The sequence below is a fragment of the Archocentrus centrarchus genome, chromosome 16 (assembly GCF_007364275.1).
Source record: "Archocentrus centrarchus isolate MPI-CPG fArcCen1 chromosome 16, fArcCen1, whole genome shotgun sequence".
Taxonomy (NCBI): domain Eukaryota; kingdom Metazoa; phylum Chordata; class Actinopteri; order Cichliformes; family Cichlidae; genus Archocentrus; species Archocentrus centrarchus.
In genome coordinates, this window is record NC_044361.1 from 5887643 (window position 1) to 5901841 (window position 14199).

General features: G+C 40.0%; 1 protein-coding gene across 3 annotated transcripts in view; it reads left to right on the top strand.

Moving 5' to 3' along the window:
• Window positions 1-14199, top strand: part of bbs9 (Bardet-Biedl syndrome 9) — a 182720-nt gene that overhangs the window by 1200 nt on the left and 167321 nt on the right. For all 3 annotated transcript variants that reach the window (XM_030749748.1, XM_030749747.1, XM_030749749.1), the window contains exons 2-6: window positions 558-676; window positions 2150-2300; window positions 5962-6026; window positions 6387-6500; window positions 13206-13380. In XM_030749748.1, the coding sequence (XP_030605608.1) occupies window positions 565-676; window positions 2150-2300; window positions 5962-6026; window positions 6387-6500; window positions 13206-13380 (617 nt within the window). In that variant the 5' untranslated portion in view covers window positions 558-564. The remainder of the gene's footprint in view (window positions 1-557; window positions 677-2149; window positions 2301-5961; window positions 6027-6386; window positions 6501-13205; window positions 13381-14199) is intronic.

Below are 14199 nucleotides of genomic sequence, written 5' to 3' on the forward strand. Positions count from 1 at the left end.
CCACCTGCTCAGCACTTAGCAAGTAGAAAAGCTGCTTGCCCCCAACTACACACCTTCTTATTACCCCCCTCTATGCTCACACACAATCCTGAGGTCACATGACTGGCCTCCTTCCCTGCCATTGGCTGCAGTTGTAAGTGGGATGCCCAGAGCACTTGGGGTAGGGGACAGATTGGACAGTGGTCCAAGCTGTCATGATGCAAACGGCTCAAGCGCCACCTTTTTGAACTATGATTTTACGAAGGCAAAGAAATGGCGGATTGATTTGACTGATTGCTCTTGTGGAAAATAGTTAACATTTCTACTGCTCCACCTAGAGCCGCTCAGTGAGTAGGAGTTAATACTGTGAAAAGTTAATACTTACTTTGCTCTGCGTTTTTTCCCATCTGTCATTACGTCTTAAATCTTTTGAAAACAGTCGCGAGGACTGTTTTCAGGAAAAATTATATTTTGCACCACAAAGTACAGAGAAACTGATTAACTGAGCATTTTATGCTTATTTCTCACTCGCAACATCTAACCCTTCACCTCCTCTGCATTTCTCTCTATCCAATTAGAGGCAGGATGTCTCTGTTCAAAGCACGTGATTGGTGGTCAGCAGCACTTGGTGAGGGGGAGGAGTTTGACCAGGGCTGCCTGTGTGTTGGAGACGTAGACAACAGCGGCACTGGACATGGTCAGTGTGTAGTGAGGAAGTGATAAACCAACTACCCCATGTATATGTCTTTCTTAATGCATCACTTCCAACCTATTCCATAAGAATAAAACACATTGTAATGAAATGTGTCTATTGCATGTATCAAAAGTGTGTGTACACATATACCTGTCATGGTATATGTCCAGCATTTTGTGTTTTTTTTTTTTTTTTGTTTTGTTTTTTTTTTTTTTTTGGGGGGTTTTGTTGTCATTGAAATTCTTTCATTTCCTGGTTTGCAAATGGTTTTGATTCTTAGTCTTCTAAGTCCTCTTATTTGTTGTTGTTATTTATATTGCATTCCTGTTTTCCTCTGTACTTCTTGTCTTACCCGCGTCTCTGTTCTCCAGCGTTTGCTTTGTCTCTCTGTGTCATCCCTCTTGTCTCGTGTGTTTTATTCCCAGTGTTGTGTGTCTGTTCCCATGCTTACTTGTTTCCTGTTTAACTTTGTCAGTCTTTGTCTCTTGTGCTCTGTGTTTAATTTCACGTCATCCTGGTCTTGTCTATTATGATTACCTGCACCTATGTTTCCCACCTGTTACCACACAGTGACAATATTTGTGCATATCATGTCATGATCCATGCCGCCACACAGTAAATAGCAGTTATATCTCATCGTATCATCTTAAAGATAATTTAAAATACCTCTATTTGGCTCTGGTTACGATTTTTTTCGTGCTTTTTTAAGTCAACATATGAAGTAAAATGCAATGGTGCAGTTTGAGTTAGTGCTGATCAGTAAACTGTATTTTCTTTGTCATCCCAATCTGAACATATGCAGTAAACACATTGTAAACAACTATCTGTGTTGCCATACCACATCTAAATGGAGTAAAATAATTTTACTTGCTATTTTTCGTTGTTCTTTTTAGATTTCTACTAACTGCAGCATTGAACAAATTTTTTTTCTTCACATGGTTTTACACAAAACTCATTTTAAAAAGGGGGCCTATTATTCTCATTTCCAGTGCAATTTTTTTAGCCTTGGACTCTACTGGAGTTGCTTTACATTATTCATAGTTCTAAATTATCCTTATTTATCTTGATGAAGGCGATCAGTTCATCCATTGCCCGAAACAAGGCATTTTAGCTCCTCTAAATCCGCTGCCCCTCCCCATTTGAGCGTTTGAATGGAAAGTGAGGAAAAACTTTGGACATGTATGACAAAAAAAGAAACACATTATACATCCCATTTAGATAAACTTAAAGTAGCCAAAGCACAGGAACATGGGAGAAAAAAAACCCTCTACTCTGTTTGATTTGCAATTTAAATATGCATGATAATGTGTTTATAAATTATATCAGGCTGGTTGAATGAAGAGCTGATGTAACTGTGCCTGGGCCACTGGCCACTGTATCAGCAAAACTCAAAATAATGAAAGTTTGACTTTTTTAAATTGTTAATAACCTCCATTCTCACCACTGTTTCCCTTCTGTGTGATCTTAACTTTTCAGACAAGGTTGTAGTGGGCAGTTACATGGGGATGCTGCGGATCTTCTCCCCACATGCTAGTAAGGCTAGTGAAGGAGGTCCAGCTGACACTCAGCTGCTTGAAGTTCAGCTTCAAAACGCCATAATCCAGGTCGAACTGGGCAAGTTTGTCTCGTAAGTATACAGAGCTAACTTGCAAATACTGGGCAAGGCTACCAAAAAGTTAGCATGAAAATGCACAATAGCCATTGTTTATTGTTGGTTGTTCCTCTATATTAAGCTCCTTTTCCCCATTTGACACATTTTGTCCCACCATGTCATATTTTTGGTTCTGATGAGTTTGTCTGAATGAAACTGAAAAGGATTCAGTCTTCTGTGTCACTCCTGATGAGTCAAGTTCAAACAGATTTGTGCTCTCACACTAGGACCATAATTTATGTTGCTAATCCTCATTACACCTTACCTTCTGCCCTCTTGGCTGCCCATGTCAGGCCTTCACCTTTGTGGTGGTTCTTTGCTGGGCAAATTGATATTAGCACTCTCAGTCACTGTCTCACAAATGCTCTAACGTACAAGTAACACATTTACTCTCTTCTAACCAGACATAGGCAGGCAAAAAGAGAGTATGGACAGCACATGTTAAATCAATTCAGTTCTGTTTTATTCTATTTAAATGACCCCCTATGAGCAAGCACTTTGGTGACATTGGGAAGGAAAAACTCCCTTTTAACAGGAAGAAACCTCCAGCAGAACCAGGCTCAGGGAGGGGCAGTCGTCTGCTGCGACCGGCTGGGGCTGGAGTGGAGAGAACAGGACAAAATACACACTGTGGAAGAGAGCTGAAGATTAGTAATAACTATGAAAGTAGTTATTATTAATCTTAGTTAATGAAAAATGTCAAATCTTGCACCAGTTTTTTTTTTTTTTTTTTTTTGGCTGGTTGACCCCCACAAAAAGGCTGAAACAAGAGGTGGGTGGGGCGTCTGTACTTAAAGGCAGTTCTTTGAGGTGACCATATTAAGGACAGTTACTCTCACTGACATCATACTGATCCAGGAGTCAGAAAAAACACCCCATCTCAAATCAAGTGTTTAGATCAGTCTGAAAGCTGAGCTTTTATATCATATGGATTCTGGCACATATGTTGTGTTTAATGTGAGTACCATTGTAGCAGCATATATGTAACAGATTAAGGAAAAGGAAGACAGGTCCCATTAAAGAATAGACAGTGCTTATATTTGCATTGTCTGTGGTTGGTGAGCAGTTCTGAGGTCAGAGTTTGAGAGGACACTGTGCAGTTGATAGCGTTTTAAGTTCTTTTTGGGGTCCAGGACACAGAAAGTAGCTGCCCTGTAATTGAAAGTTCAGTGTCATCTGTTACATATGTGAGCTTTTCTGCAGTAATAAATCAAGGGTCTTTCTTGAACTCTATGTCACGACCTTCTGTGAATTATAAGCATTCATAGTGCAGCCTGTAATAAAGCATTACTTTCAAATGCCAGGCAGAAATACTAATTTGTAACTTAATGCACTGCTTTTTCATTCATAGAAAAAAAGCATCCCTGCTGTTACTTATAGCAACATTAACATCTTTTTCCACTGCAAAGCATGCTAACCCCAAACCAAGATTGTCAGGAGTTTCTCTCCCAACTCATGATTTACACGATCTATCAGCCACCCAGTGGGCCAAACATAGTTGTGCTCATAATGTCGGGCTAACCACTGAGTCGCTAGCATAGTTTTAAAACCCAGGGCCCCATCCAGCTTTGCTAGTGCATTACTGGACCCTAAGAGCTGACCACCTCCGAATCAGTAAAGTGTAATGTGCAAATGTGTCCAATAAAAATTGTTTGCTTTAAAGAGAGGGTCATCAAGTGACCCATCAGATTCAAAACTATGTAAATGTAGGGAAGAGGACTGACAGATAGAGCATAATTTTTGATAGTTATTCAGAGCTGGAGCAAAAAGACAAAAAACAAGAATTAAATCAGGATTATGCAACTTTTGAAGGAATAAATGCATCAGATTTTTTTTTTTTAATTATAATTAAAAAATTGAAGGTATGACTAAAGCACACACTTGCTCAATTCCAACACTGCACTCATATTTACAGCTGCTTTTAAAAAACTTTAGAATGATGTCTGAACCAGTTCAGGCCTCCAGCTCCACACCTTTAATCCATTCGATTAAACAAGTAACACAAGTCTTGCTAAAAGTTTTCTTTGTGAAATATTCTTCAGTGTTGTAACATTGATGGTTAATTTAGATGTTTCTCGTGTTCAGTGTGGACCAATTTAATTCAACATGTGGCTGCAACAAAAAAAAAAAAAAACAGCCACTTAAACAAACAAACAAGAGAAAACTGTTAACTAATTTTTCAGAAATGGAAGTTAGAGATCTCTGTAGTATTGTTGTCAAAGGGTACTGATAACATTTGGTAAGGTGTCCAAATCTTATTTTCATCCCAGCACAACCAAAAGTGCAGCCAGCAGGTCGCAACCCAAAGTGGAAAAGGCAGGTGAGACAGAAAGCAAAGCTAAATAATGTTTTCTAATACAAGTGATTAGCGGTGATTCCATGCATAAGATATAAAAGAAGAACATAATGCATTGTGTAAATGTAGTAAAATGTGGTGTTGCCCTAAGACACTGAAAACACGAAACATTAAAAACAGTATGTGGCACAGACTCTAAAGGGAGTTTTGCATTTCCCATAAAATCAGCTGCTCTGCTCTGTAGCTCATGTACTGGTGCCACCAGTGTGACATTTTAGTCTTGAGCTGTGAGAGAGATTTATAGACTCTGTGTGCTACTCTGGACTCATTGTTTACTGTAGTAAATACACAGTAAATTAAACTTCTTCTGTTATCTGTTAAGTTAGCCAGGGAATTGAATCAGTCAGTGTGAAATGGAGGCTGCCTTTCTTTAGCATTAATCTCAACATTAATACCACACATTGGCTCGCTGCGGCTGTACAGGAACGTCCTGGAGTGGAAGGTTTCTGGGAAAAGCTGTGGCCTGTCTCTAACGCTTCCCACATCATCACACTGGGAGCAGAATCCAACTAAATCAGTCTGTTTGGAAGACGTCGTGTTTAGTTACCTGCGGTTTTTCGGCACAGCATTCTTCAGAGACTGGTGGGACATCTTGGAAGCCGGCCTTGATAGCAACCCACGCTGTAAATATTGTCAGGGCAGACCAAGGTGGGCAGATGGTGAAAGGTTTTGTTTTCTTGGTTTTCTAAGAAAGTAGAAAACTGAATTGTGGGATTCAGTTTTCTGCTTCCTTCTTGTTGTTCTCTCAGCAAACCAACAGTGGTTAAAATTTAGTAACGCGGCATTTGTTCTCAGTCCAGAAAGTGGACACATTCCATCTCAGTGGTTTTGTGGTAAGGTAAATAAGTGAAAAATCTAGGATCAGCATCATTGGAACATCATCCACACCTCAACCATAACCAGTATTAAAAAAAAAATGCACCAGCTGTTGCAGCAATTATTTTAGAAGGATGAGAGTGAATAGGAGTGGATACCACCCTTGAGCTAAGAACATGGATTCAACCGCAGTGGCAGGAAGCATCTGACCTGCTGGTGTCTGAGAAAGAAACTGTATCCATAACAGCTGCACAGCTGCAGGGCTGCAGCTCTGTGGCGATTTTTAACTGTTATCCAGCTCACAGCTAGGTGGTTCTGTTAAACACTTCAGTGTGGATTTTTTTAAGGCATCCATCCAACATAATGAAAATGGGGTCCTGGCAGACAGAAAACAAATGTGTTTTAGTTTTGTTGGTGATCACATGATTGAACAGCTTTAGTGCTCTTCTTATGCTGTCTTCTCAGGTGTTCAGAGCTTCTTCACTTGGCTGTTCTCCATCCCAGAAAGCTGTCGGTCTACTCAGTTTCAGGTAAAATTCACATAAACAAATAATTTCCCCCTCACGTTTTCATCATTCATGTTTAGTAAATGGACTTGTATTTTTCTACACTGCTGAGCACTTGTACATTACAAGCCTCGTTCAGGCACACATTATTCTATGTACTTTAAGTGCCTAATATTTGTCGCACTCACATGCTAATGGATGCATCACTGGTAACTTGAGGTTCAGTATCTTCACCATGTGGACTGGAGGAGCTGAACCACTGACCTTTAAATCCCATGCCACCTGTTAAGCCACAGCCACCCTTTTGGGGATCAGGTTTCACTTTTAATGTGATTATTATATATGCTCTTAATTAATGTGTGTGTTTTTAATAACCTTATGCAGGCACTGCAGGGAATGTGGAGCATGGTGACCAGTACCAGCTTAAGTTGGTTTACGAGCATAACCTGCAAAGAACAGCCTGCAACATGACTTATGGCACCTTCGGAGGAGTCACAGGTACACTAAATTTCCTTTATTCATAATATTGTTTTAAACAAGAGAGATGTAAAACTGTCTGGGAATCACACTGGAATTTTGGTGCATAATAACTTCTCTTGGTAACAGCTTTCTGACAGCAGTGCCAAAAGCCATGCACACACATGTAAGTCATTTATACCAAAGAAAACTTTATGTCCACCAGGAATAGTGACTGACTATAAAGGGTACTTTTACTGCTTTACAAGTTCTGTGTGTCAGCTTTTGTATGTCTCTCTTTTTAAAAAAAAAAAAAATTAATGTTAGGAGAGTCTAAAGGCAGAGTCGAGGCATTTAGTTGTGTTGATTATCTTTTAACAATGAGGGATTATCAGTGTGGGACCTCGAAAATATATTGAAATGCAGGTGGTGTGTGTTAGTGTGAGTGAACATCTGTGCATGTGTCTTGGCAAAAGAGGCGATTGGCAGTGCTGGACAAATACATAAAACTATAAAAGTCTGTAAGAAGAGCGAAGGAGGAGAAGGGAGAGAAAGAGAGAGGTCATGTAGCTGCTCTCTCTTTACTCAATTGGGCTTTTGGAAAAACCAAGTAGGGGAAAGCCCTCATGTAGTCAGCATCCAAGAAAAACACACACACACACACACACACACACACACACACACACACACACACACACACACACACACACACACACACACGGGGAACCCCCTTTAAAGGAGAGAAAATGACATTTCCAAATAAAGCCTGTATTGTCAAGGTGTGTGTGTGAAAAGAGAGCTTGCCAGACTCTGTAGCCTGGCGTGATGAATCTGTCATTCACTTCAGGTTCAGAGAGCATGTTTGTGTGCAGGTCTGTGTGCAAGTGCGCAGCTGAGTGTGTATTTAATTGATACAAAGAGCAGTGTGGGCTAATTAAACCAATGCCTTGGACTGTACTGAATACACGTGCGTAAGACGTAGCACAAACCAGTGACTGACTGTGAGTCCACTTGTTTTCTGCTTTTACTACACTGTGCTGCATGTGCTTTAAATGTCAAGTGAGCTCTCATGTAAACTTGCTCTCTTTAACCCATCCTCCCCTCATCTGATTGTTGGGGTTCTTACAATTTAAAATGCCTTGAAATGACTGATTGTTGTGAACTGGTGATATATATATCTCTTTGTGACAATATATATATATTGTCACAAAGATAGATGTTTTGCGTGACTCTTATTGACACCTAAATCCAGTTCTAAGGTCAACTCCTTAACTAAGTCTTAACCCTTAAAAAGCCTTTAGTCACTTTACGCCTTTAGTTTTTTCCACTAGATGGCAGTACAAGCTCTATAATTGAACTTTTATTGCACCTTGATCTTGAATGAATGGAATCCTGTATTGCTTCTTGCAGGGGAATTCCCTTTTTTCCCACATCTAAGTGGGAAGGTCATAGTTCAGCTGCAGAAAAGGAATTATGGAACTAGTAGAGGTTCTGTTGCTGTTTTTGGAGATCATCTTAATGCTTTTTTCCGTGACATTCAGCACAAAGCAGTGGTTACTTGTGACACCTCACATAGTTTATTAAATCTGAGAGCAATTCAAATTCAATTTCTTTCTTTTTTTTTTTTAAATTTCAGCTTATTTGAATATTTTAAAGGCCTGTAGATGTGAGACTATAAATATGTGGCAATAATTGTTAGAGAAAAATCCCCCAAATAAGTAAAATGTAAATCCATTTTGATGTTGCATCTTACATCCAAATCCCCAGTTTGATGTCTGTATTTTTTTACTTGACCTTGTTTTTGCTCATGATGGGTATGGAGGGAATTTTTGCACTTTTTCAGATGGGTTATAATAGAAGTAGAGAAGACAGTAGGATAACGTGCAAAAGAAATGCTCCAACTGTAATCAAACCAGACATATGATGATGTACAATTAGTGGTATTAACGACTAGCCTTCCAGGCTGCTCTTATGTTTAACATGCATGCTCTGTAATATAAATTTCAAGTTACTTGTGTTTCTTCATTTAACTTATTTTGCACTTTTCTCCATTACTTCTGTCTTTTCTATTTTATGCTGCAGGTGTTCAGCTTTATAATCTAAATGGCTACCTCAATGATAACTGAATATATGTGTTTTGTTTGACTACAGTACCAGTCAAAAGTTTGGACACAGAGAGTGAATGGGTGAGTGTGTCCAAACCTTTGACTGGTACTGTATATATACGGAAAAGAGGCTATTTTTGTTTCTCTTATCCTTTTAAAGGTCAGATGAGTTGTTGAACTGTGAGTATTTGATTGGAGAAAGATGTTCGCTGTTTGTGCTTTTCTCGCTGTTTCACATAGTTTACAAGAAAATGAGCCCATCTCACGGTTGATTGGGTGGAACACAAACAGACACACATTTGTAATGATTAACACACACACACACACACACACACACACACACACACACAGAGAGAGAGAGAGAGAGGACAGTGTGGTTTACTACATGGAGTGATGGTCACAGCTCTGAGGCCACAGCAGATGCCTGAAAAATGTGGCTTCTTCAGCATGTATTTCATCCCCAGATGCTGTGTGATAAGACTGTGTGTTTATATCATACTTAGTATAAAAGACAGATGTTGCCACCATGATGTCATCCATTGTTTTTTGAGTCCACCCTATTACTTTTCTGGAGCCACAACTAACCATATTTTGATGAGAGTGGCGTGCTATGTTATCAGCTAGCAATAGAAGGTGTGGTTAGTAAGCTGCATGCATACAGTGTAAGAGGGGAGTGCCCAGATACAGATGTCTGATAATTAATTCTAAATAACAGACTACTGCAATATTAAAATTGTATTCATCAAAACTGAAGCACACATTTCTTGGACAGTCTGTACTATGCAGAAACCCACATTATTTGTGAGATAATACTCTTAAAATTGCCCCCCAAGCAATTAATGGCTCAGGAGGTAGAGCAGGACATCTACTAATTGGAAGGTTGGTGGTTTGATCCCTGGCTGCTCTAGTCTCCATGCCAGATTATCCTTGGGCAAGATCCCTAAGTTGCTCCCAATGCATTCATCGGAGTGTGATTTTGTGTGTGAATGGTAGATAGAAAGCACTTAAATGTAGAAAGTGTTTGGGTGAATGAGACATGCTGTTTAAAGTGGTTTGAGTGCTCATGTAGAGTAGAAAAGTGCTACATGAGATCCAGTCCATTTACCAACAGCACAATTGCAGTTGAGAGGGCCATCTCATTAACTCCATTTAGCAGAGGTGAGGACTAGCAGAAACCTGTTGGCTATAGTTGCCTGCCTTGGAACACCTGTCAATCAAAGCGGCCATGCATCTAAAATCTAGTTTCCAGGTGGAGGAGTTGTAACAAGATTTAACCACTTTATAGTTCTTATGAAGGAGGAAACTTATGTAGAGACATTTGTAAACATGCTTTTTAATGCTCTAAAGTTGGCCATTTTGACATTGGAGTCTGCGGGCACTGACTCATTTGGCCTCAAGTGGCCACTAGAGGAACTGCAGTTTTTGGCACATCCAGGTTGGCTTCATTTGTCAGTCCTGGAGGTTGCTGCTTGGTTTGGATATGGAAACTAGTGTGTGTGGGGGAGTGTTTTTGCAAGTTGTGTGTGCTCTGACACGTGTGTGTGTGTGTGTGTGTGGGTTTGCATGTGTTGGTCTATAATAGCACCCATTTAGCAGTGCTGTAGGCACTGTAATAGCAGCTCTGTATTAATACTACTCTAATAGCTGGGCTGCCATTTGGGTTGGGTCACATTCAGGCCACACACTTACACTCAAAGTATAGATTGGTCTTACATACACATATATACATGCACACATAATCACACACAGATGCACGCACACACATGTTCTGGTGCCCAAGCCAACATATTCACATGTACCTACAGACTGTCCCTCTTTCTCACACACTCTCACATTTTCACCCTCATATACACACAGAGGCGAGGTGCTGCCCACTGCAGTGTGCGGCCAGCCTCTGTGCTTTGTTGGCTGCTCAGTGTGCTTGTTCAACAAGACTTATTAATGACACTAATACAGACCTGTTTCCTCCACTGTGTCTGAGCAGCGCCTCTCATACTGGGCTCTTTGACATGCTATACCTGGCTGTGGGCGTGTGAAATTACATTTGTTATGAAACAGTCTGGCTCTCGTTTTCAGTACGTGTTTCTTATTATTGATGATACAGAGTCTTGTCAGGCTGTCCTGAGTGTCTGTTTTTTTGACCCTTGTGCTGCCTTTGAGGGTCGGAAATGACATCCAGAAACCGGACAAATCGGCTAAGTGTTTGGCTGGGAGAAAGGTCTGTTCCTCAGCCTGTGCATGGAGTCTTGCTCCGCTTTTAGTAGAGCAATGGCTGATCAAAACAAAATGACTTTGATGATTAGAATGCTGTTGTCTTTTTACAATGCTTGTACCCAAGTCTGATTTGTTGCTTACAACTGATATATTCCAGAGAGTCCTAGATATAATGTAGTAGGTTCTGAAAATAGTTTATCAGTTTATGTTTTGGTTCTGCTGTTTCATGATCATATCCTGGTAATATCTTGAATATCCAATGTTGTCTGATATAGTTTTGGGTGAAATGGTGATGTAGCTTTCCTTGAATGACTTATTTAATTTATATAATAACTAATCTTTCAGCTGTCATTTATCTTGGATATATTTCATATTAGTTTTCATAATAAAATGTCTAATTGTATGGCTTAGTCATACAGGCCTAGAGACCAGCTGGTGACCGAGTGGGAAAACGGTTGGCGTGTGCTTGTTTGAGGTTGCTGGCTGTCACCAGGTGCAATCAGTTGCAAAGAGAGTATTGCATCAAAAACCTCTTTGTGATTCCTTTAGTGCAGGTTAATGACAGGTGGGGTGCAAACCACCTGGGAGAAAAGTCATGCGTGACAAATGTTGAATGCTGGAAGAATTTTCATGGCGGAACAAAGAAATAACGTTAGCATACAGTAGTAGGTACGTTAGCATAGTGACTAGGGAAATTCTCCACCACCTTTTGTGTACATAGAGCCATTGTACCGCTTTGATACCAAAGGGGAGTTAGTTAATTTTAAACACAAATTACATTTATATGACAGTACATGACATTTAGGACAAATTGCTCTCAATGGCAACCTCAGTCAGCTGAAATTAAGGTTGTCTTAGCTTTAATTTTATTATATTAAACATAATTTGAATGAAAACAATCACAGTCAGGGTCTGTTTTAAGAAAATACAGAGCATTGGTGTTTAAGAGACACTGTCAACACTGTAATTGGCTAGAGCTTGTGTTTGCACAAATTTTCCACATTAAGGACATTTGCACAGCAGACATTCATGACTTGGAGTACTGAACTAAACACAATGCAGTGGGTTCTCAGAAGACTATATTTGTTTTGTTTTTTTTTTCTAACTACACACGCAGACACACACAAGAATATACCTGTGGCTGAATCTAAATCCACCCATATGCAGACATGCACATTCTGCTTCAACATTTGCTGTTGGCTCACCATCAGATATTGTGTTTAACACACTTTTATTCACAGGGTGTGTTTGCGGTGTGAGAGACCTTGTCCTTCAGTGTGTTAACAGCCACCCTGAATGGCCGCTCATCACTCACACACACACACACTTGTTGACACAGAATTGCTGTATAGGAGTGTGTGGCTTTTCTAAATCCTTGGTGATAGATGTTAAGTGTATGTGTGTGTGTGTGTGTGTGTGTGTGTGTGTGTGTGTGTGTGTTTGCGTGTGCGTGTGCGTGCACGCACGCGCGCACTGTAGGTGGCTGTCTCCCTGACCTCGAGTTGATAGCAGTGTAAGTTTTAATAGCGCATTGAGGCCTAATTATAGTTCTCTGGTCACACAGCCCCACTGCTTTATGGCTGTGTGTGCTGCTGTGTATATTGTGTGTCAGAGCTTAGCGTGTCCTACATCAGGCCTTTCCTAATAAACACATATTCTTATACACATTTATGCTTACAGCCGTGTGTGTGTGTGTGTGTGTGTGTGTGTGTCTGTGTGTGGAGGTGTTAATGGAGATATCAGATTTAGGCAGAGGGAGAAACGCACCTCACAGCATGACACGACATCACAGCTGAAATTAAATTGTAGTCATGAAAGTCCTCCAGGATTGTTGGTGCTGGTATTTAAATATTAAAAAAGAGTTTTTTTTTCTTTTTCTTTTTCTCTCCCCTTTCATTGTGAAAAAAGTACAGGTATAAAACCCTTCATTAGATGAACTAGATTGTTTGCTGTGGTATCTGACCTTGTCTATTCAAAGTCTCTATATTCTTGTTTTGAAAGGTGCATCTAAAAGCCTGCTGTCCCAGAGAGAGACTAGGCCTGATGAATTGTACAAATGTGGATGATGGTACTTTGAGATGATCACTCTTCAGTGACATTCATCATGTTGAACTAGGTTGTTCATGCAAATAGTGATAGAGCAACATGAAACATGAAAGCTTAGGAGAGGCTTAGAGAAGTGCAAGCTATAGCTGCTCTTCCACTAATCTTGTTAGTTGCTATATGAAATAGACTTCATTTCTATTAAGTCTGTAAAATATTGAAAGCTACACTGAAAAATACCCACCAAAACATTTCAGAGTTCAAGGTATAACGTTAAGTATAAACATTGTATTTTATTAAATTATTTTCACTTCTAGAGATGTTGAAATCATGTTTTTTGATCATCAGTGTGTATGACTCCTTTGGTGTTCCCACTCTCCATCAGGTCATCATTCCCTGTGTATCCAGTCTATGGATGGGATGTTGATGTTCTTTGAGCAGGACAGCTACTCCTTCGGCAGGTTCCTCCCTGGTTTTCTGCTGCCTGGTCCACTGACCTACAACCCCAGAACAGACAGCTTCCTCACCGTATCCTCTGCACGTGAGCTAGAGAGCTACAAGTAGGTTTTTAAAAAAAATAAATATATCTATATATTTTTTGTCTTGCGTTACCTTCATGAATACAGTTGCGTTGGAAACCCACAAATATTTGCCTTTAACAGCCAACAGGATGAAAAAGAGTTTAGGCTGTAGCAGGGATCAAATTAAAATAACATATTTTCACAACTTTCCATGAAGTCCATCATTAAATGGAAGGAATTTTACAATATACATCTCAAGCTGCCCTCAAACCAGTGTGTCAGTAGGCTTGACCTCCATTTCTGGTAGTTGGTGGTACCAGGAGAGAATCCAGAGTCTATGGGAGAATCATAGCTGATGGATTTTTGTGACTTAGCTTTGCATCAGTTTGCCTCATCACATAAATTGTGTATGTAATTATGTAACCATCATCCAAAAACTTTGCCTTGCATTTAGTTGGAATACACCATTAGAGTAATTACATCATTGCTGGAATGGATGAAACTGATATCTAACTCTTAGATCAGGGGTGCCCACACTTTTTCAGCTCGCGAGCTACATGCAAAGCTAGCATGGTTAAATGCGCGTGTGTATGGTGGTAACGAAACGGATGGCTGACAGTTCATCAATCATCTTCTACTTCGTTTAATGCTGTGCAATCTACATTTTCCCCCCAACTCCACTGGGGGTGCCATGCGATCTACCTGCATGCCTCTTGCGATCGACGTATCGGGCACCCCTGTCTTAGATCCTTAATATAGGCCCTATACATTTGTGGCTAGAAAATACTTTATGCTAAAATGAGAAAACAACGTTCTATTTAAAAGAAATTCATATCATTTTACAAGTAATGTTTAGGC